Source organism: Gorilla gorilla, chromosome 10, assembly GCF_029281585.2.
Source record: "Gorilla gorilla gorilla isolate KB3781 chromosome 10, NHGRI_mGorGor1-v2.1_pri, whole genome shotgun sequence".
Classification (NCBI taxonomy): Eukaryota; Metazoa; Chordata; class Mammalia; order Primates; family Hominidae; genus Gorilla; species Gorilla gorilla.
In genome coordinates, this window is record NC_073234.2 from 73027901 (window position 1) to 73052881 (window position 24981).

The window sequence follows — 24981 nt, forward strand, 5'->3', positions numbered from 1 at the left end:
TACATTTCAGTAACATAAATAAGATTCAATCACTCAACAAAACCAAAATATTAAGCATACAAGCATGCTTAAACAAAAACCAGTTTTAGATGAAATAGAGAAAACAGGTATGTCTATACTCCATACTGACTGATTTTAAAGATCAGCAAAAGAGAAGAAGATCCTAACAAAAACCTCACACCATTCTTTCATGAAATTCACAACACTGAATATATACTTAACATCTTATTCATCCTATTAAGGTCATTAATTACAATCCCTGGTTTTTATAATTCCCTTTTTACCAAATCCAAAGTAGGTAAAATTCTTTAAAAAAAAAAAAAAAAAAAAAATCACAGCATTCCCTTGATGGTAGTTCCAGGACTTGAGCTCAGGCCTCCTGACTCCTAATCCAGAGATTTTCCTGCAAGACTATACTGGCTCCATAAAAATAACTGGGTTATAAAATATTTCAATAAAATGAACACACATTGAAAAGGATTAAGGAAAAGACAGTGCTCCTTCAGCTAACAATTTCCACTTACAAAGTATCCATTCCTAACCTACTAGAATAATCTAACAATACAAACACACTAATTAACTTTATAACCACCAAAAGGCTATGTACTTAATATACTAAATCAACTCATTACAGGTATAAACATGCAAATGTGTGACAGGATCTTTAGTACTCATCCATCATCTCACAAGTATTTCCTAACAGACATGTATCCCAATAAAATCATCTGCTGACAATTTTTAAAATCTTTCCTTTAGTGCTTACACTGGTAGCACTTAATTAACTCAATTTAAACCGTTCCTATGGGCAAGTCCAAATGTTCTATAATAATACATCAGTTTTAATTTTTAGAGGGTTTTATTTTTCTTGATTTCATCTTTTTACTCCAGAATTACATTAAAATGATCAAGGAAATATCATGAATGCCAATGAAATATAATACATTTTCAAAATAGTTTACTCCATTATAATCCCACAAAGTTAAAACAAACTAATGTAAATAACAGTGCATACCTCAAAACCACCAAAATCGTCATCATCCATTCTTCAAGTGGCACCTGAAAAATATAAGATATTGAAACAAGCCCGCACACACACAGTCATTTATGTCAAAATACTCTCCAACTTAAATGTATACATATTTATTTGTAAATTAGAATTTCTAACTGTCTATGCATTTTTATGCAAAAAAGAATTTGCAATTGGCTTTTACTTTTTGGCAAAATTAGCAATTTCTGTAACTTTTTCAGCAACCATGTATTTTGCCATTTTATGTTGAGATGCCAGGAGTGGAAAAATATTCTTTTACATTTTAATTTGCTTTTCCCAAATTGGCACTAGAGCTCAATTCAATAATGCTTCCTGCTTTTTGCATCTATTCCTCAGTTGTCTGGCAACATCAGCACAAACTCCAGCTAAGAACAGGACTGTGGTGAGTTTTTGGAAATCTGTCCCCCACCACAAAGGTTCTTCCCTCGGTTTCAGGGCCAAGGCTGATTTAGATTTTCAAAATTGATCAGCATTTTTGAGCTGTGGCCACAACTTTTGGATCATTTTGATATGTGTATTTTTAGCTGAAACTGCTTTGCACTTTTAGAAAAATGTGGAGCAAGTTACTAGGCTGATCAAGATAAATCAAGTCATGTATTCATGGGAGATGAGGGATGAGAAAAACACAAATAAATATCCAGAATTCCTCTTTTCTTTACTCTTAAAGTATGTAAGAGAGACAAGCACTCAAATAATATTTGCTTTTTTAGTCCTAAATGTATATCATAAAAATGAAAAGATAAAACCATTAGTATCAGGGCTTTAAAAAAAAAAAAGGAGCAGCAGCTTTATCAAACAAACCATGCAAGAACTAAAAAACCTGAAAAGGTCAAATTAGTAAGAGGAAGTATACATTAAAATGAAAAATAAGTTCTCATATAGATTGTTTCTTAATTTACAATTTGGAACCTGTAATTGTGAATCCATAGCTGCAAGTAATACCCTAGTCAGTAATAATTGGTTTATTTTTCTATCATTCAAAAGTGAACATATGACAAAATAATCTGTACAACAAACCCCCATGACAGGAGTTTGTCTTTGTAATAAACCTGCACATGTACCCCTTAACCTAAAAGTTAATTTAAAAAGCAATGTTTTAAATTAAAAAGAAAACTTTAAGTGAACATACCCAAATGTTGATTATAGTTTCCTTGACTCAGTAATACAAGATGGACTTCATTACAGGAAAACAATCCTTTCCCACTTCTAAAATAAAAATAGCTATACATATTAAACTATATGTTAAACATTAATCTTAAGGGCATTTTCTAAGGTCATTTGCTTTAAGTAGTCATCTATATCTGTGCTTTACCTTCTGGAAACTAGTGCTAACACCTTCAAAAAGAAAATTCAAAAAACTGTCAAAGAAAAAAACAGTAAAAACATTAATTTCAATGATTGTTTTGTTTTAATAGGCAAAGGAAATTATTTTCACATAAACTCAGTAGGTAATGACACTAAAAAATATATATTTAGACAGAAACATATTGTAAAAAGGAAAGGTATTAAATTAACCAGAATATAATCATGGTATCATTACCATTACTCAAAATTTTAGCAATCTGATGAAAATGTTTTATAAAATGTATTTCTCCAAAAATTAAAACTAAGCAGGTCATCCACGTATAGCACTTAAAAAATATAAACCAGACTTTCAGAAACTTTTGATGATGTTTAGTTTGAAATGGAACTCACATTATTCTGTGTTGCAAGTGAACAGAAATCTGTATGTGGCTACATTTTTCATGAAGAAATTATGAAAGAAGAGTGATATGGACATTAAGAATTAACCAAGTCAAACTATAAACACCAACTTTATCTCTTCCCCATGTATCCCATGAATCTCATGAAACAAAAAATTTTTAGCATCTACATATGCTGTACTCAAATAATATGGTTTCAAAAGAATGGAATTTTTAGAGTAATGCTTCTATGTGTTTTCTTAAGTCACTTCCCAATAAACTATTTGTAAGGTGACAGAAAATTTGAAAATAAAAACAAATACCCACATCTAACAATCACTTCAGCTTGTTTGACTGTGGTAATGAACCAAATACAGTCAGTTTCCTAAGTTCTGATTTAGCTCTGCAAAAGAACATACTAGTGACCACTGATGTTTTCCAGACTCCAGCAACTTTTACATATTCGGTGGCTCACGCCTGTAATCCCAGCACTTTGGAAGGCTGAGGTAGGCGGATCACCTGAGGTCAGCAGTAGTTCAAGACCAGCCTGGTCAACATGGTGAAACCCTGCCTCTACTAAAAATACAAAAAATTAGCCAGGTGTGGTGGCACACGACTGTAATCCCAGCTACTTGGGGGGCTGAGGCAGAAGAATCGCTTGAACCTGGGAGATGGAGGTTGCAGTGAGCCGAGATCACACCATTGCACTCCAGCCCAGGCAACAAGAGTGAAACTCCATCAAAAAAAAAAAAAAAAAAAAAAAAAGCAGATGATACTCTTCCTTTTATTTTCAAAGAAATATTAATACATTTAAAAAAAAAGTCCCAAGTTACTTAACATATAATTCTAGAGAAATATTTTTAAAGCAATAATCTTTCTGCAAATAATTTAGACTTCAATTCCTGCAATAGTTTACTTCTGAGCATTTTAAATAGGAGAAAAGAAAATTAACAGCACTGACTTGTAAAAATAAAATTTATAAAATATGAAAATCAACAGTTTTTAAAAGGAAATATACAAATGTGGGCTTATTTATGTATTTAGCTACTCCAATACATTTAAAATATTTACTTTATCTAAAGTGCATTCTTATCAAGTATTTTGGAACATTCTAGCATTTAACATTATAGCCTATTAAACTACAAATATTATAAGAATGTAGCAACAGCAAATATATCTGACATCTAAGTTACAGAATCATAAGCCTGGCCAAAACATTAACAGATCACATAATTCACTCTTTTGTGTCATGGCAGAAAGACAGGTGTATACTTCATTATAATTAGGAATCTACACTGAAAGTTTTCACAATATCAAGGTCTAACAATTCTCAAACTTCTTTATATCTAAATTTAATCTCTTTTTTTGCCTTATTGTATTAATTCCCTACTTTGCTAGTCTCAATATTTAATACACTGCTGATATTCTAAAAATGTTTTATAAGAAAGACATACAAAAGGACAAAACATATACAGAATACACAATGTAATAAACTTTTATTCAGCAATTCTGTATCAGTTAAGGTCCTCAAAGAAGTTACAGTCTGGTGTACAGAGGAGGGCAGAGTGTAAGAAAAGCATTCAAATACAAATAACATAAGATGTAAAAGAGTCTCAAAAGAGAAGAAAAAATTTCCAAGGTAAGAAGAAAGATTTTCAGAAGATGAAATATCTGGTTGGAAGCATCATTAAATGCCTAAGGTAGAAGGAGACATTTGAGAAAGATTTCAACAGATCTGACAGAAAATGTCAAATGGCACATCAAAACACACATTTTATTCATCTTTACGGAAAGGTATCCCTGTAAGAATACAAAGATTTCTTTTGATTATTGGCTTCTGCATAAAAATTAGGTCAAAGAGAATGTGAAATGAGAAAACTGCAAGAAATTTCAAAGCAAATACAAGGAAAATGAGTCACTGGAAAAATGAGAATCACACTTATGAATACATAAGAGAATCCTCAAAAGGCTCAGCAATGGGAGGTACTGAAAGTTAAGTAAAACTGAAACTCAAAATTAAGAGTCATAGGTATATGCTAAGACCACTCCCAGAATCTGCACAACTGGGTGACCTACAATTTATCACCACAGCCGAAGACTGGAGGTTCATTCCCTGGACAGGGTAAAGCTGAGGGTCTCCAGGCAGGAAGATATCAACACAGGTGGACTAGATGAAGTTATATCTTGGGGAGGGGAGAGGGTGGTTAAATATGTAGACCAGTAACTCCAGGCATCTTTCACTACTCAGCAACCAAAACAACAGCAGGTGGGCTGAAACCTCTAGTCAGAAGAGCTGCAGATTCTTCAGTGATAAATCTACTCAACCCATGAAAAGGACCTTATCAGACGTTCCACAAAGAAACAACTCACTCATGAAATACTACTTTGACAAATCCCACCCACAAGCACAAAATTTCCAATTAGCTTCTAATTTTAATAACACGCAGAACAGCATAAAGGTTAAAAGAAGGGACTATAGAGTTAACATGGCTGGATTCAAATTCCAGCTCTACCACTTACTGTGTTACATTGGGCATTTTACTTAAAACATTGTGTGCCTCAGTTTCCTCATCTATCGAATATTATAATAGCTAACTCCTAAAGTCAGTACAAGGATTAAATATGTTAAAATAGATGAAGCACTCAGAACAGTATCTGATACATTCTAAGCATTATATAAGTGTTTGCTACTTTATTAGTGCCTCAATCTTACATGTGAACAGACTATCAAGGATGACCAAAGAGATGAAGAAAGCATCTAATTAAAAAACAAATAGAAGAAAAAAATAGAGACCAAACCATAAAAGAAAAATAGGATGAAATAAACAAAGACTATCCAAGAAAGAAAAAAACAAAACCATAGTATCTTCAGAAAGTTAACAACAGAAGATAGTTCATCCATGAATTAAGAACAGGGTGCCCTAATTTCAGGGGAGAAGATGATCAAGAAAGGAGTAAACAACAAGACTGAGGCCTTGGAAATAAAAATATATAATTGCAGAAATGAAAAACTGCCAGATAGAAAATAAAATTAAGGAAATTTTCTTTTAAAAAAGTATAAGAGAAAAAAATGGAAAGTCAGAGTAAAAAAAAGTTACAAGATCCAGCCCACGATACGTAATATCTAATTATTAGGACTCTAGGAGTTCAAGAAAGACAGAAAAGAGAAAACAAAAGTAAAGAAATCATCAACAAAATAATTCAGGAAAATTTTCTAAAACGAAAGGATATTATATCCAGTAATGGGTATATCAAGTATCCAAGAGAAAAAAAGAAAAAAAAACCCCACAGCAAGGCACAGTAGAGACAAAGGGAAGATCCTACAAGCTTCCAGAGAGAAAATAGGCTTCATTCAAAGGACCAACAACATAATGGTCTCACACTTCATAACAGCATCACTGGAAGGTAAAAAACAATGGACTAATGCTTTTAAAATTCTGAGGGAAAATGAGTTACAGCATGGAATTCTATATTCAACCAAACCAACATATAATTGAGGGAAGAATAAAGTCATGTTCACACCTGTAAAGTCTCAAAACAATTTTTATTGCACACTTTCTTTAAAAGCTATGGAGTAAACCAAGAGAATAAGACAAGAAAGAAAAAGACATAGGATTAGAAAAGATCCAACTAAAGTGAAACGCAAAGGGATTTCTCCCAGAATAATAGTGAACTGAGTTCCACAATACCTATGAAGCAAAAAGAGATACCTCCAGTCTAGATTGGAGCAGATCAGAAAGCTCCTGAGACATGTATTCAAGAAATGATATAGACTAGCTCATATGTTTTACCATCATGAGTGTAATTTTAAACAATTACGGGAAACTTGAATTAGTGACTAGAGAACTAACCAAATGAAAACAGAGAAACCAGTATGAAGGAGATGAGGAGGCTGGAAAAGCATGGAGGACATAGAAGACAGCAGTATTTCATAGCAAGCCTTATTACAATTTTAAACTATGAGCACAAAAAAACAACATGGCATGATGAGCCAGCTACCTATTAGTTCTATCAAAATATTCTGAGAAAAACTCAAGAAAGTTTTTCTTTACAAAACTAACCATAAAAGACATAAATGCTTTAAATTTGCATTTACTCAACAAATAAATTAGGATTTTTCATAATAGTCTCCATTATAACATCTTCCCATATTACAAGTATTCATACCAAATACAAGATTGTATCTCTAGACACCAAAGTTGCTCAAAACCTAACCAACCTGCACCCCTCCCCTTCTAAAAAGGTCTAATAAAGACATTTTGATAACTGACTTCAAAAAATAAAATCTCAAGAGACCACCCAAATTATCTGATCATCCCCAAATATCCTATTAATTAACACTGTCCACTTAGCATTTAACTAAATCTCCATCTGATCTGGAAAACTACTTGCTAACATCCTCACAGTCGCAATAATACTTTTCCATTTGATCCTGTTTAATGCCATGTTTCCTAGAAGCAACAGAGACAAGTGGTTTTTTTTCTGACTCTTCTGGGAAAACAGAAATTAGAGAAAACAGAACAAAGGAAATACACACACACACACACACACACACACACACACACACACACACACACTCAAACCTTAAAGTTAAAAATAGAAAGCAATTAAGACTGAGCTAATTAGAAGAGTCAAAATATGTAAGAACAGAATTTCAGGCTTATTGGGTCAAGAAAATGTAACTGTCTACCTAAGTTTATATAAGAAATCTGGAGGTAGTGTGGGGATCCTTTAATCATCTTTTTTTTACCCTCCAGCAATTGAACTGAGCAGTTCCTAGCACATAGTAAGGGCTCAAAGAATATTTTTGAATTAATGCCTTCAAAATAAATGACTGAATGACAGCAAATTAGTTGCTAATAGTTCCCACATGACTTCCTTTTCCCTCTTACTTTTCCAAGAAAATTACAGTGGATCTTGGGCACTAGAAGACCCAGTTGCTAGCACTGAAACAGCTCTACCCAAATTAAGACTGTGCCTAAGGACCAATATCTTAAAAGATACTACATTGCTACTTTATATTCTCATCAAGTGTCCAATTATTACTGGGGTTAATAATTTTGAAACTGCCTATGAAGCTGAATTAAAGAAGTATTGACATACTATAAATTCTACTACCAGTGAACCTTTGCCAGTGGCAGATTATCACAAGTCCAAAGAAAGCAAACTGAGGTGTAAATTTATTACCTAAAAAACATTATATTCATAAATGATCCAATAGGAAAACATCCCAACTACTAATAACTAAAACTTTTCCTTTATAATTTTCATCTGTTATCAATTAAGTCTGTCTTTACCAACCTTCATTCAGAAAACTTACACATCCCAAAAAGTAACAACAAAAATAAAAACTACAAGACATTCACTCTCCAAACCCTTATATCTACCCTCACCCCCTTTGGTTAAGTCTTCAACTTCCAACTCCTTAATAGCAATCTTTTCCCAGGCTGATAGCCCTCTGATTCTATCTCATTATCTTCTCCTTCAAAAAATGTATGCCTTCTCATAATCTTAGTGGTCTACACAAATTTTGCAGAACTAATCACTTCTCAGGGGCCAGTCATACATTCCCAACCAAAAAATGAACATTTTTACAGGGCTATCCCTCTATCAACTCAAAATTCTCACTGTATGAACTGTATTCTTATCTGGCAAGATCTCATCACTCAATGAATGCTAGAGGTAAGATATACTACTTCCTCTCCTCACGTTTTAAAAGAGGGCACAGGCCTGTTTTCAATAGAAGGAAATGTGATTGAAGAAGTACTGTAGTCCTTTATCCTCTTCTCTCAAAAAAAAAAAGTAATAATAGTAAGAGCAAAACATCCCTAAGTGTCACTGTTAGCTAAGATTAATTATAAAATTTAGTGTGCATGCAAAGTACAACCTCTTTGAGCTCCTTACTGGGAACTTGGTGCCTACAAACAATATACTATTCTTGTAGTTTAGCTCCCATAAAGAAGCTCATCAGGGAAAAACTTCATTCTTTAAGCACAGAGACTTGTTTTTTAGCTATTCTGCCTGTGACCAGATGGGTAAATTTAATTTAGAAGAAAACCTGTGGGAGACCTCATTTCAGATTTAGGCCCAAGCCAGGTTTTAACAGTAAAGTTGCTACTCTGATTTCTATACAACTCTTGGTTCCATTCCTCAGCTGATTCAGAATCCAGAGTGGTTGCAAGGCAACTGATAACACCTCCCTCCCACCCCAGGAACCACCAATAATATCCAATTACCTGTCTTCTGCTGACAACTATCAGAACAAAATCACATAAAATTCATGTTTCCCCTCTTCAATTGGATTCACAGTGCTGCCCAACACACCCAGTATTTCTTTATTTCTCTCATTCTCCAGAAAAGCTATTTCAAAGATTGCCAACTCTCCTCAAACTTCCAGCCTTTCTATTCCTTTCTGCTATCAAAGCAAATAGCCTGGCCTCCTGCTTAACAAAGAAAACAGAAGGCATTTTAAGAGAAGTCCCTCAACTTCTTGTTACCAAAACTATAGCTACCAGCATCTGTACTCAGCTATTACAACTCATTCTGCTCACAAAGAAAAAGGAACCCTTCTGCCTACTTAAGACTAACCCCCAAACCCTCCCAGCAACCTGGGCTCTCAGAGACTTGGCTCTCTCAATTGTTTCCTCTTAACTATTCAACCTCCTCTTATTTAGCTCTTTCTCATCAACAATGAAACATGCTCCAAGCCCTACAGTTTAAAAATGAAAACAGAACAAAAACAAAAACAAAACCTTCCTCAAATACAGTGTCCTCCAACCACAGTCCTATCCTTTTCACAGCTCAACTTCAGACACTATTGTTATATCTCATGCCTGCAACCAATTACATCCTTTTTATTATGCAAAAAGAAACAATTCCTTGTCTTATTTGAACATTAACATCATTTGATTAGTCTTTTCTTCTCAAAACACTCTCACTGCATGCTATATAAGACTATCATACTCCTTCCTTCTTTCTTCCTAGTTTTCTAACTGCTTTATCTCAATCTCTCTTGCAGGTTCTTCTACCTATCCTCTAAATTTTGGTGCTCCAAAGGGCTCCAACCTAACCCTTCCTTTCTTTCACTTTAGATACACTCCCTGAACTATCTCATTCACATCTTTGGATTCATTAACAAACTAAGCTATGGTATCTCTATCTCTAATTTAGATGTGTTTCCTGAGCTCCAGATCTACATAGCCAAGAGACAACTGTAATCTAACAGGAACCTCAAATGCAATACAACCAAAACTCAAGACTGAATTCAAGATCTCCCCCACCAACCTCAAATTTACCCTTCCTCCAGGGGTCTTTAGACCAGTGATTGCCACTACCTCTATAACACATTTGGTCAAGAAGAAAACTTGCAGTCATCTTTGCCTCATACTTCTCTCTCTCACCCCATATATAAAATCAATCACAAAATCCTATCTCCGAGAGCAGGGGTCCCCAACCCGAGGGCACGAACCGGTCTGGGTCCTTGGCCTGTTAGGAACCAGGCTGCACAGCAGGAGGTGAGTGGCCAGCAAGCAAGCATTACCACCTGAGCTCTGCCTCCTGTCAGATTAGCAGCAGCATCAGATTCTCAAAGGAGCGCGAACCCTATTGTGAACTGTGCATATGAGGGATCTAGGCTGTGTGCTCCTTATGAGAATCTAATGCCTGATGATCCGAGGTGGAACGATTTCATCCCAAAACCATCTCCCAACGTTCCAGTTCATAGAAAAATTGTCTTCCACAAAACCAGTCCCTGGTGCCAACAAGGTTCGGGACCGCTGTCCCAGATACCTCTAGAATACATCTACTCCTCTCAATCCCCAATACCTTCACCCTAAGCAAGGTCACCATTATCTTTCATCTAGTTTATAGCATCAACCTCCAAAACAGTACTCTGCTTCCAATTTTGCTCCTTTCTAGTCCATTCTCCACTCTGCAACCTAAGTGTTCCTTCTAAATACTCCTCCTACTTAAAACCTTATTCAATGGCTTCTCATTATTTTACAAAGTAAAAATTCTTTTTTTTTTTTTTTTTTGAGACAGAGTCTTGGTCTCTCACCCAGGCTGGAGTGCAGTGGCCCAGTCTCGGCTAACTGCAAGCTCCACCTCCCGGGTTCACGCCATTCTCCTGCCTCAGCCTCCCAAGTAGCTGAGACTACAGGCGCCCTCCATCATGCCCAGCTAATTTTTTGTATTTTTAGTAGAGGCGGGGTTTCACCATGTTGGCCAGGATGGTCTCAATCTCCTGACCTCATGATCCACCCGCCTCGGCCTCCCAAAGTGCTGGGATTACAGGCGTGAGCCACCACGCCCGGCCCAAAGTAAAAATTCTTAACAAGAATTAATGGACCTTTGTAACCTAGTTGCTTCTATCATCCTCATCTCCATCAGATCCATATCCTGTAATCACACAGAAATTTGTGTTTGAACCATACGATGCTGGCCAAATCACTATGCTTTCTCTGGGCCACAGTGTCCTCATATGTCAAATGAACAGGCTGATCAGAGGACTTCTAAGGTATTACACTCTAAGATACTCTAAATATATGAAACTACACTATTACTATAGCCAAATTCACCTTTTCTTCACAAACTACTTTCTCTCCTCAATCTGTTCTTTTCAGTCAATAGTATTATCCTTCTTTAATCCATCCAGGATGCAAAACCCAGGTGTCACCTTTTACTTTTCACTTGACACTTTACACTATGGTAAAGTCAGTCAATTCTACATTATTTCCCCACTCATCCTTTCTTGTCTCCTCTAGTGACCATCTTTGTGGCTTGGATCTCTATCACTATTTCTTGAAAACTACCAGAACTTACTTCTTGTCATTCTGCTCTCCAATCCTTTCATTACACTGTATAACTATTTCTAAAACAATCATGTTTTAGACCCTAAAACTATCATGTCAATCTCAACTCCAAATCTTTCAAAACAAGAATGCCAAATCCATGCCTCTATGGGATATGATCTTTGGAGTCCCCCATATAAGCAAAACAAGCATGATGACAAAATTGTGATTTGCATTGGTACTAATGATTAAAAGTAAAAATAGGTCCTGTAAAAAAAAGTCTACAAATATATCACAATATCAAGGCACAAGAATGTGCTCTATACAACAAATAATAGAGAAAAGTGTCACATAGTAATCACAGTAAAATCAGTGTTGACAACATAAACCTGAAGACCCTGACAGTAAGTTGTAATACATATAACTCTTCCCTGTGCTTATCTGGACTCACAATCCTTAATTTATTTTTTCATCATTCCCTTACTTTCAAATGAATGAAGTTTCATCTCTTCTATATTTACTACCAAAAAGCATATTACTTTTATCTGAACTATTTTTAAAGGGTATCCTGCAGTATGTCAATTTGGGGGACCTAACTTTTTCTCATGATATTATGTTGCTAATATTATTATGGCTATTATTCATTCTTTTGGCTGCTATATTAATTATATGCCAAAGTTTATTCAGCCACTTTCCTATCAAGAGACATCTGGGTAGTTTACAGGATTTTGTTACTGAGACCAGAAATGCTGTGAACATTTTTCAATACATCTACTTTTGTTTATACACAGAACTTCCCTTGAGTATATGCCTATGAGTAAAATAATTGGGTTGTAACATTTGTCTATGTTTAGTTTCACAGGAAAATGAAAAAGTACTTTCCAAAATGGTGGCATGAATACAGAGGTCCCATAAATCTTCATCCTTCCTGACACTTGGTTTTAAATGGCATCTCATTTTGTACTTAATTTGACTTCCCTGATCATTAATGAAGTTAAAATTTCTTCATATGATTATCAATGATATGTGGTTCCTCCTTTGTGAAATGCCTATTCACATCTTTATTTTTTGACTGTGTTGTGTTTTTAATTGATTTGGATAAATTTTTTAAAATAATTCTTGATATTAATCATTTGTCAGCTGTGTATATTGCAAACATCTTCTAGTTTATAACATGTGTTTCCACTTTAAGGCAGCTTTTGATGAACAGAAATTCTTAATCTATTCTTTAATAACAATTTATCAGTTTCTTAGTCTTATTTTTTAAATCCTTTGCCATCTATAAAAGGTATATACCTTTATTTACTACAAGGAAATTTTATTTTTGACATTTAAGTATTTCAGCCATCTGTATTTGAGTATTTATATGGTAGAAGCAGAGATCTAATTCTTTTTTTTCCTGATATGGATCATTTTTCCTGATTACATTTATTATACAATAACTTCTTTTCTTGCTAATCTGATAAGCCATCTTTATCATACACCAAATTTATTCTAGTATAAACAGACCCATAAACACTGTGGGTCTGTTTCTAGCTATAAGATTATTTCAGCAGAAATGGAATCTTTATGATAGTGAGTGAGCCCTACAACTAAGATATACCATGGTTAAGTTTTTTCTAAAAGGACTACTGATAACATTCTATAAATACCCCTAAAGATGTCTCAAAAATTTCTTGTTAGGTGCATTCAATAAATAGGAATGCACCTATGATAGTATCTATGATACTATTTTAATGTCTTCTTTTATACTTTCTAGTTATTTGTTGTTACTGTAATAACAATCCAATTGACTTCTCTATTAATCTACCTACTCAAATTTAGTAAACTCTTATTTCTTTTTTTTTTTTTTTGAGACAGAGTTTCCCTCTTGTTGCCCATGCTGGAGTGCAATGGCGCAATCTCGGCTCACTGCAATGTGCTTCTGTCTTTTGCTCTTGTGTTGCTTGCTCTTGGAGGCTAGATGCCATTATGTGAGACATACCAAACTGGCCCACACTGAGATATCACATGGAAAAGCTGTGTGTAAGTTTTCCAACTGACTGCCTAATTAAGTTCCCAGCCAACAGCCAGCATCATATCACCAGACATATAAATGAAGATACTTTAAGATGAATCCAGCCCCTAGCCAGCAAGTCACCTCCAGTGTTCAACGTTCACATCATCCCAACTGAGGCACTGAAAAGAGTGGAGCCGTAAAAAAAAAAAAAAAAAAAAAAAAAAAAAGCCTTCTTCTGCATTGTCCAAGTTTCTGACCCTCAGAATTCATAAGCATAATAAAACAGCTGTTTTGTGCCATTAAATTTGGATTTGTTATACAGCAATAATAATCAGAACATGTGATTAGCATGCTTTTATCATTTCTGACTTTAGGAGAATCTTTTCACCTATCCCCATTTAGGAAGATTGCTGATGATGGTTGGTTCACTGGTTGTTTTTTAAATATTTCTTGACAGTTTAGAGATGTTCCCTCTTTTCCTAATTTGCTAAGCATTCTTATCATGAATTTATGTTGATTATCAAATGATTTTCTGTATCTATTGTAATTATACAGTTTTTCACTTTTAATCTATCAATGTAAATGTTGCTTACATTTATGGATCATTTATTAGTAAATCATCCTTCCATACCTGGGAAAAATCCAATTTGGCAATGATGTTTGTCTTCTTTAAATGTTGGTTTCAATTTGCTACTGTCCTGTTTGGGATTACCAGCTCTATATTAAAAGTGAAATACATCTGTAATTGTCATCTGTTTTAGTGTCTTCATTTGATTTGGATGTCAGGATTATGTTGGGCTTTCAGAACTTGCTGGGGAATTATCCTCTGTATTAATTTTAAAAGATTGCAACAGATTGGAATAATCTATTTCTCAAAATTTTGGTAGAGACTTATTTATTGGCAAATCATTTGGGCTTGTTGCTTTCTTTGTGGGAAGATTCAGACTTTTAATTTCTCCCTCGGTTTTTACAAGTAATATCCTAGAAATGTCTATTTTTACATAGGTCACATATAATTAACAGTATTCTCATTTTCCTTTTAATCTCTGATTTATGTTATATATCTCTTTTTCATTCTTTATATATTGAATTCTGTATATGTCCATGAACTGTATTATTCATATATTGTATACCCTTTGCTGACTTTTTCATCTACCAATAACCACAAATGTTAATTTAAAATTTCCCACTTTAATAGTAGAGGAACTAATTTACGTATACCAATCTATCAAATTTTTGCTACCTATTGGATATTATATATTTTTGGTGAATGTAGTGAATTCTAATAATTTTATGTTGCCTTGGCATACATTTTAAACATGTTTAACTTTCTCATATCAGAAACTGGGCTTAGTCACACGCGACACAGTTTCCAGTTGTCTGCCTCCACCCAGTTCCTCTATGTTGTTGTTCCAGATATCTACCTTATACAATCGCCTCCCAGTAACCACTTCCCTATGGGACAGCTGGATACAACCTACTTGACTCACCCTACTGACTCCCATACCCTGCACGGACTGCCCAGATAAGCTGCAGTGACCATCTCTCAGTCACATCGTGACCAAGGAACTGAAGTCTGTTTGCTGTAAACCCACTGTATTAGTCCGTTCTCACATTGCTTTAAAGAAATACCTGAGACTGAGTAATTTATAAAGAAATGGGGTTTAATTGGCCCACGGTTCTGCAGGTTGTACAGGAAACATAATGTTGGCATCTGCTTGGCTTCTGGGGAAGCCTCAGGAAACTTTCAATCATGACAGAAGGCAGAGGGGAAGCAGACACCTCTTACATGTTAGAAGTAGGAGCAAGAGGGGGGCAGGCACTACACACTTTTAAACCAGATCTCAGGATAACTTCACTCATTATCACAAGAACAGCACTACACAGAGGGGATGGTGCTAAACCATTCATGAGGAACTGTCCCCATGATCCAAGCACCTCCCACCAGGCCCTACCTCCAGCACTGGGGATTACAATTTGACCTGAGATTTGGGTGAGAACACAGATCCAAACCACGTCACCCACAGTTAGAATTCCCTGCAGGGAAACTCTTTGATAACAACCTAGACCCCAATAATGGCTTTGACTCACAGGTTCCTTGCTCTCTCCCTCTCTTTCTCTCTCTCTCTCTCCCCACCCACTGGTGGAGCCTCCAAGTCCCAGATGGCTTCCCCTTTCCCATCTGGCCCTGAGAAACATGCTGCCCTCTTTTCTGTGGGATCCGTAAGTAAGATACTGCTTCTGTTACTTCCTATGTTTGGTTGTGCTGCCTCCTCTGTGTCTCACCTGACCAACACATCTAAATCTAACTCCTTTCCTGGTCAGGGCTCTCCTACAGAATAGCTAACTTGTTAAGAATAAACTGGACACAGGTCAGGCAAGCGCCAAAAGGGCACCTGCCAGTATAAACAAGCTTCTTTGTTTGTAATGAGAAGGACACCTGGGTCACATGTCAAACACTTAGGCTGTCCACAGGGATAAAGAAGTATCCTGTGAAAGGCCCATTATAAGCATCATATGACCAAATCCCCTGGCACCCCCTCAGGGCAGGGATAGAGTTTACAGCCACTTGAGAGACCTCAAGACAAAATTAGAAGAAAAATATGACAGTATATTTAATATGACAGTATATTATAACAACTTTATATGATAACAAGGTGATCAGTCCTAATATGAGGTTTTTTTTGTTTTTTTTTTTTGTTTTTTTTGTTTTTTTTTGTTTTGAGAAGGAGTCTCGGTCTGTCGCCCATGCTGGAGTGCAATGGCGCTATATCAGCACACTGCAACCTCCACCTCCTGGATTCCAGCGATTCTCCTGCCTCAACCTCCCAAGTAGCTGAGATTACAGGTGCCCACCACCACGCTCAGCTAATTTTTGTAATTTTAGTAGAGACAGGGTTTTGCCATGTTGGCCAGGCTGATTTTGAACTCCTGACCTCAGGTGATCTGCCTGCCTCGGCCTCCCAAGTGCTGGGATTACAGGTGTGAGCCACCACGCCCCACAAGAACACAGGTATACTTTGAGAAATTCCTCTTCTGGTAACATGCCCTAGAGAAACTCTCACACACGGATACCAGAAGTCTTGCACAAGAATATTCATGGTAACACTGTTTGCAATAGTAAACCCCACAAACAACCCAAATGCCCATCGAGAACTCTAGAGAAAGATGAGGACAGATTAGATTACCTGAGAGAGTTTTTCTTATGATACAGGAATGAAGGAAATGATTAGCTACTCATATCCTAGAACTATTCTTCATACAAAGCAAAACTGCAAGCTGCCACTTGGGGGAAAGGCAGAAAACCCTCCCACCCTCTGAAACCAGACAAATACCAGGAGTCAGTAGAGAGTACACAAATTCTACACAAACTTTTTCAGGAAAAAAGAACAGGAAATGCTTCTCAATTTACTGAAATTTGTTTTATGACCAAGGATATGGTTTATTCTGGTGAAGGTTCCATGCACATATGAAAAGAAAGCATGTTCTTTTCAATAGACAAAAGATAGAGACATTTCACCAAAGAAGATATACAAAGGGGATAGCAACTAAGCAAATAAAAAGATGTTAAACATCACCAATCTTTAGAGAAATGGAAATTAAGGCCACAATGAGACACCACCACATACCTACCAGATTAGCAAAAATAAAAAGTAATGACAATACCAAATGCTGGCAAGGATGTGGAGAAAGTGGCTCTTTCAAACATTTGTGATTTGAAAGATCCACTTTTTCTGGTGGGAATGTAAAACAGTATGATCACTTGGGAAAATAGTTGTTCAGTTTCTTTAAGAATTAAATATATACCTCCTATAAGGGCAAGCAATTGTACTCCTAGGTATTTATCCCAGGAAAATGAAAACTTATGTCCACACAAAAATCAGTACATGATTGTTCATAGCTTTGTTTGTAATAGCCAAAAACTGGAAACAACCAAAATGTCCTAAAATAGGTGAATGGTTAAACAAACTGTGCCACATCTCTACCACTGTAATACTTATCAGCTATAAAAAGGAAAGAACTACCCATACATGCAAGTTGGAGAGATTTCACTGAGTGAAAAAAAAAAAGCCAATCCCAAAAGGTCACATAATGCACGATTCCATTTATATAAAAAAAACTTTAAACGTGTCTCTTTTAAAATGTGTTTTGACTTACTGAGTTTTTCCTTCAATTGCTTTACAAATTTATCACCTATCTGCCTTAGCTTCATAACACATTAGTTTAGTATATTTTAGAAACACAAACCAATGACCTGACAGAAGAATAGGTGTTCCCATTTCAGAGAATAAATATAATTTATCTCAGTTTTTTACAGTGGGTGACAAAAATTGTGAGATAAACAAAAAGGAAAAAAAAGTCAAGAAGTAATCAATAAAACTAGACCAAGAGATAATCTATTCATTAAAGCACAAAGACAAAAACTTTTTAAAAACTGTGATTAATACAAGAATACAGTGAAAATGGTAGAAAACATGCATAAGAGGGAATCATCAGATAGAAGGAAACTATTAGAAACAGTAAAATGGACTTAGACCTAGTTTTTCTCCTAGTAAGAAATATGGCACATGAAAGCAAAGATTTATCTTTAATAACTCATGATGACACTGCAGCTTTCAGAGCAAGTATTGACAGAAATACCAATCTGATTCCAAATTTAAACATTCTGCCAATGCCTATGCAAAATTACAAAATTGTTTTATTAAAAAGAAAATATATTCCACAGTTACAAGAGCTGGATATTAAATTTTAGTGTTTCTTCTAAATTTTGCTAATATTTGAGCAACACTGTTCTCCAGATTTGTCAAAACAAGATAAAAACAATTTACTATAATCCCCCCACACTGTTTTCATTTTATCTTATCTCCTTCTAGTACTCAAATAAATACATATATATTTTAATTCTACATGCAGTTATAAGTTCTTTTTCATTTATTATATAATCTATAGTTCTAAGTAACAGCCTTTATCATTGTACTCTTCATAATTGTATTATTTACCTGTGTGTAACATCCCATCAATATGACAACAATTTTTCTGGATGTAAAGTCCAAAAAGAGGAAGTTTCAGCATGAGTTTATGTTGGATACACTTTATTATATATCCTAGCATATAATATTCCATATTACATAGTTAATACCACAATGATGACTTCACACATTAACATTTTTCTTCTTTTAATTTAATACCTTAATATGAACTCCCAGATATAGAATGATTAGCTCAAAGAGTATGAACACTGCTTGACAGGGTTTACTGCAGCACTTTCCACAGGAGCTATACTAATTAATGCCATCACATGCAATTTTTAAAAAATCTTTATACATAAACACATAAATGTTAATTTTAACTTTAAAGCATAAATTAATAGTCATGTTTCCCTACCTCAAATACCCTCTCCAACTTCCCTCCCACAACATGACAGCTCCACCCATTTGCCCATTAAAACGGTCCAAGTTAACCACCTATATACCTCTATTCTCATACATATAAAAATATGTATTCTCATATATATGTCTACATATATAATGGTGTTATCACTACATTTTTTAATATAAGATGCCACACATATTTTTTTTTTCCAAGACAGAGTCTCGCTCTGTCGCCCAGGCTGGAGTGCAATGGCGCGATCTCAGCTCACTGCAACCTCCGCCTCCTGGGTTCAAGCGATTCTCCCACCCCAGCCTCCCAAGTAGCTGGGATTACAGATACCCACCATCATGCCCAGCTAATCTTTGTACTTTTGTAGAGATGGGGTTTCACCATTTTGGCCAGGATGATCTCAAACTTCTGACCTCAGGTGATCTGCCCATCTTGACCTCCCAAAGTGCTGGGATTACAGGCATGAGCCACTGTGCATGGCTGCCACACACATTTTTAATTATCTTAGTTGTTCTCATGTAATAATTCCCCATGCAAATCCCACCAAGTTTACTGGTGCATATCTGATTCATTCTTTTTAATGACTACTAAGATTCTATTATGTAGATATATTATGTAGATACATAATAAATACATTCACAATTCCCCTACTGATAGACATAAATTGCATTTCCAGTTTTTGCCACTAGAAACAAATGCTCATACAGAAATGCTTATATATGGAAGTATGTTTCTATGAGCTAGATTTCAAAGAGTAAGACTGCACGGTCAACTGGTATAAATATATTTTTTTAATTTTAATAGATATTATCAGATCACTGTCTACAAAGGCTCTACTAATTCACATTTCTACCAGCAAAATATAAAAACTAATTCTTTCCTTAGGTTCTTGCCAATACAATGTTATTGCTGGTTCTTTTCTCTCTTTCTCTTTCTTTTCATTAAAGGTGGGGGCTGAAGGAGGCAGTATGATAGATACAAGGTTATATATCACACTAGTGAGTTAGAACATCTTTTAATATGTTGTTGGCCATTTGGACTGGCTTCTTCATATCTTTTGCTCATTTTCATATAGTGCTGTTTGTTTCCTTTTTGTCATTATCTAAGAAGTTATTATATAGAACAGATATCAACTCTGTCCTTTCTCTGCACTGTACATATTTTTACCAATTTTTTGTGTGGTATATCTTTCCATTCAAGTGTTAAGTTTCATACAAATATATCTTTCTTTATAGCTTGTAGATTTACAATGGTGGTTAAGATTTGCCTCGCCCCAAGAATGTACATGATGAATGATACAGAAAACAAAAAAGGGACTGATATAGGGAAAAAATTAAGAATTAAGTAGTAAAAGAGGGCTCATCTGTAGAGCTGATATTAAAGCTGTGACCCAATGTATAAGGATGTAATAACAGTAAAAAGAGTAGAGAAGTCCACATGTGAATATGTTCAGGTCAAAGGAAGAGAACAGCCGGTCAATTAAGACGGGGATCCCTTCCTATTCTATGATTAAATATTTCAGTGATTTCAAAAATGTATATTCACACATAATAGTTTCCTGTGGCTGCTGTCACAAATTACCAAAACTTGGTGGCTGAAAACAACAGATATTTATTCTCTCACAATTCTGGAGGCCAGAAGTTCAAACTGGGCTGAAATCAAAGAGTTGGGAAGGCTGGCTCCCTCTGGAGGCTCTAGGGGAGAATCCATGCCCTGCCTGTTCCAGCTTCTGACAGCTGCTGGTATTCCTTGGTTTGTAGCCTCATCACTCTAATGTTCAAGGCTAGTATCTTCAAATCTCTTTCTACTCTACCTTCACACTGTCTTCTCTGCTGTATGTCTGTAGATTATGCCTCTGTTTATCTCTTATGAGGACATTTGTGATAGTATTTAGGACCCACACAGATAATCTAGAATAATCTCTCCATCTCAAGACCCTTAACTTAACCATATCTTCAAAAACCCTTTTCCACACAAGGTAACACTTACAGGTCCCTAAGACCTAATATCTTTGAAGGACATTATTCTGCCTACAACAACTTTTTTTAAAAAATGTGTGTAGGTGTGTGTGTGTATGTGTGTGTGTGTATGTGTAATACACATGGATGTATGTATTAACATAAATGGATGGGAGAAATTAAACATAACTATTAGTGAGGGATATATTTAGAGTTGCATGAAAATCAAAGAAAATAATTAAATCACTTACAATATAATATGAGATACACAAACAAAATTTTAGTGATCTATTTTCCATTTTCATTAGCATACACTACCTTACTTGTATACACTTCTACCTACAATTTTCTATAAAAGAAGTCTCTAAAAAGAGTCCCTACTATATTCAAATAAAACAGATTAAAGGGGGACATAAAATCATTAGCTTTGTAAGGGAGATAGAGATTTGAACAAATTTTTTACCTGAAATGTACCATTATATTGTTACGTAAAATAAAAAAGTATTTTTAAACTATTGAAAAATAATCTCACAAACATCATACTATATACCTTTATTATACATCAAAATATATTTTTTCAACAAACTTTGAAACAAAACATTCCATAATGAAAATAAATTCTAATCTGTTCCCATAAACCTGATTTTCACATTTTACGTGGTCCTAAATTGTGGCTCGCCAGTATTTTACAGCTTTCAAACATAGTCTAGCGACTAAAAAGTGACATATTTCACCAAGTGGCTAATTTGAAGGTAACAGTGACTACGCATCACTCTATATAATCTGAGACATATTTTAATATAATTTATAAACTTTTATATTTAGTATTTTGGATGCAGAGGTCACAAATTTTATATGAAGAAAAGATACACTACCATAAAAATAACAGATACAAAATACTTTACTGGACTAAAATAATGCAAGCCAAATAATTAAACAGAAAAAGATTACAATACAGCAATAATATGAAATTTATACATTTAATTTTATGCTGCTATTCAAAACATCTATTTATCAAATAACATAAAATCAAGTAGAAATACTCTTCACAGAAAACTGCCTCTAACTTCTAATATATAATATTTATACAAAATGGGAACAAAGTTAATGACTAGTACCAAACAATCACAAAGAGAAAGGGCATTTTCATACTTGTATTAAAAAAAAAATTCAACATCATCATTAATTATGTTCATTTGATATCAATTAAATAAAATATAGAGATCAAACTTTGATCTATTCTCAGCATCTAACAAAGCATGACACAAACTCAATAAATTTTGACTAATCTTAGGAAAAGTTATATTTACTTCCAACAGCAAAGCATAGCAAGGTCTACTGAAATAAATGATTTATACTGACAATTTCAGAAAATTTTCAGTTTCTTCAGCTAGCATTCACTGGTCATGAAAAATTGTGTCACTGACAAAATGTTACTGAGAAAATCTGTCCTTTATGATTACAGATGATATAAGACACTACATTTAACAATCCAAGGTAAAATTTACCTCCTTATACACAAAAATAACACTATGCACAGCTTAAGTACCAAAGAAAAAAAATACTTATAAATGTCAAATTCATTTTAAATGCTGCCTTCTCAAACATGATAGTCAGACCTAGTCGACTTAACAAAATTATCTCATACTGCAGTCTAAAATGTCTGTTACCAGGAATCCAAATGGGATTTGCAGCATGCCAGAAGATTGTAACTCAAATTCATCTATACACATTACTGAGCTTCATTTTCCTCGTCTTTTTTTTTTTTTTTTAATGCTATGGGGCATTAACTGAAACCTAATGGTGGGAGAACAAGAGTTGGATTAATAAATAGAAACTTTACAGTAGTCCTTATTATAATGAAGTTGTGCCCAGCATTCTATCCTTTGTCAGTTTTACTCTCTCTAGCTGTTTCATACTCCTTTATAATTTGAATCAGTTAAATGTAGACCTATGTGTTCCTCCATAGTCTTTAATATTGACATCCACCAGAAATATTCTCAGGATTTTAAAAATAAGAATGCCATTAATTATATACACCATTTAAACCTTTGGCAGATTTTAAAAGGCCACAAATTATTTGGTGTGCCTTCTACAGAGAAGCAGTCTATGTCCCCTCCCCTTGAATGTGGGTGAGCTTTGTGGTATCTTTGACCAGTAGTATGGGCAAGAAATGTGCCATTTTCTGGGCCCAGGCCTTAAGAAATAGGCACCTTCCACTTCCTGTCTTATGAATACTTAACTCTGGAGAAAACGACCCTCCATATAAGAAATTTGACTATTCTGAGACTACCATGCTGTAAAGAAGCCCAAACTAGCCATGTGGAGAGAGCACATGAAGACAGAAAACACCTAATCAAACTTGCACTCTGCCAGTTATGCAAAGACCAGCAAAATCATTCTCAAATTCCTGACTCACAAAATTATGAGCAAATTGACACAGTTGTTTAAGCTGCTAAGTTTGGGGTAGCTTGTTAAACAGCAATAAATAACTAAAACAAAAACTATAATTTTATTTTACAGTATGAACAAACTCCCTATTTATAACAATAGAAAAGAAGACTGACAATTGGTAGCTGTAAGATACTGAAACTTAAAAAAAAAAAAAACTTTCAAATTATCAACTTACTATCCATGCTATAAGTTCTTTGCATTATCTGCCACATAACAAATTCATGTGTCATGATATTAACCAATGCTCTCCATTACCTTTGATTCTCACAATGTGAAGGAAGGGGTAGTGGTTAATAAGACAAGACCTAGCACTCATGCTCCCATTAGCTGAATTGTATACTATCAAGAAACAGTTATTTTTGTTTCCAAACATTTTTATCTGGGTTATATCTATTAATGTATAATTTCACTAAATATCTTTAAAAATCTGTAAGATAGCAGCTTCCGGAAGTAGTTGTTTCCATGAAAAAGTTGACTACTTGTAACAATTTGATAAGGACCACTTGCTTTTTAAAAAAATTCTGTCAAGATACAAGACTATAAAAATTTAGGACAATCTCCACTGAGACTATTTTGCAACTGTCTCACTACACTTAGAAATTAAAGAGGATATTTAAAGGTGTGATTTAAGAAAAATTTACAATAAATTCCAATTAGGAGACCTGTGTTCATAGAAAAGATTTGGGTCTAATACCAAAAGGCTACACTACAAATATGTTATAAAGCATGTACATATCATTTTCATGACTATCCATTTTAGCCAAAAATATTTTTATAAACTTAATTACAGGACCAATTTAAATGGATAAAGGAGCTAGTATTATAATTCCTTTTTGAAAAATGCTTTTTAAATTAAGAAATAATGATGAAGTTTCCATTTTGCAAGATGAGTTCTGTGGATGCATGATAGTGATGGCAGCACAACAATGTAATGTACTTAATGCCACTGAACTGTACACTTTAAAATGGTAAAGATGATCAATTTTACCGGTATTTTACAATTTTGAAAAAATAAAGATGATACCAAGAGTTAAGCAATACATATTTGACTTATATCCCCGAATGAACTGTTAGCTGTTTCAAAAGCACTGTTAAAGTAACAGAGGCTCATGTCTATATAACCTTATCTAACAATACGAAAACAAAAAATGTGAGTTTAAAAACTAAGTAAGAATAGAGTTTCTTCCTCCCAAACCTGAAAGATGATCTTCTCAGAGAAGTCAGGGTTCAATAATTAGGACAAAATTGAGTTATGCTGACAAAATAAATAAATGAAGATTTTAATTTCCAGATTAAACTGGACCTTGTATTCTTATTGTAGGTATTGTCATTTTACATAGATTCTTCTTTAATCTCTGAATTAAATATTAACATTCACAGAAATTTTCTCACCAATAACAAGGAGATGTTCTCTAACATTTTTCACTATACTATTCAAAAAGGCTTCACAAATATAATAAATATCAAAAACATGCTGGATAAATTAAGCCAGTAATAGAGAATACATGTTATAAAATTTCTTCTATATGAAGTTCAAGAATAGGCAAAACTAATATATGTAACAGAAATCAGAAGAGTAGACACCAGGGGTTGGGGGAGAATGGTATGGAGAAAGATAGACTACAAGGGGAATGAGGGAATTCTCTGAGGAGATCGAAATGTTTGTATC

The 24981-nt window shown here is 34.6% G+C and overlaps 1 protein-coding gene across 2 annotated transcripts in view; it reads right to left on the reverse strand.

Moving 5' to 3' along the window:
• The window catches only part of CCDC91 (coiled-coil domain containing 91), a 363679-nt gene that overhangs the window by 291632 nt on the left and 47066 nt on the right, over positions 1-24981 (reverse strand). For both annotated transcript variants that reach the window (XM_063694095.1, XM_019039364.3), the window contains one exon: positions 1013-1056. In XM_063694095.1, coding sequence (XP_063550165.1) covers positions 1013-1042 — 30 coding nt within the window. In that variant the 5' untranslated portion in view covers positions 1043-1056. The remainder of the gene's footprint in view (positions 1-1012; positions 1057-24981) is intronic.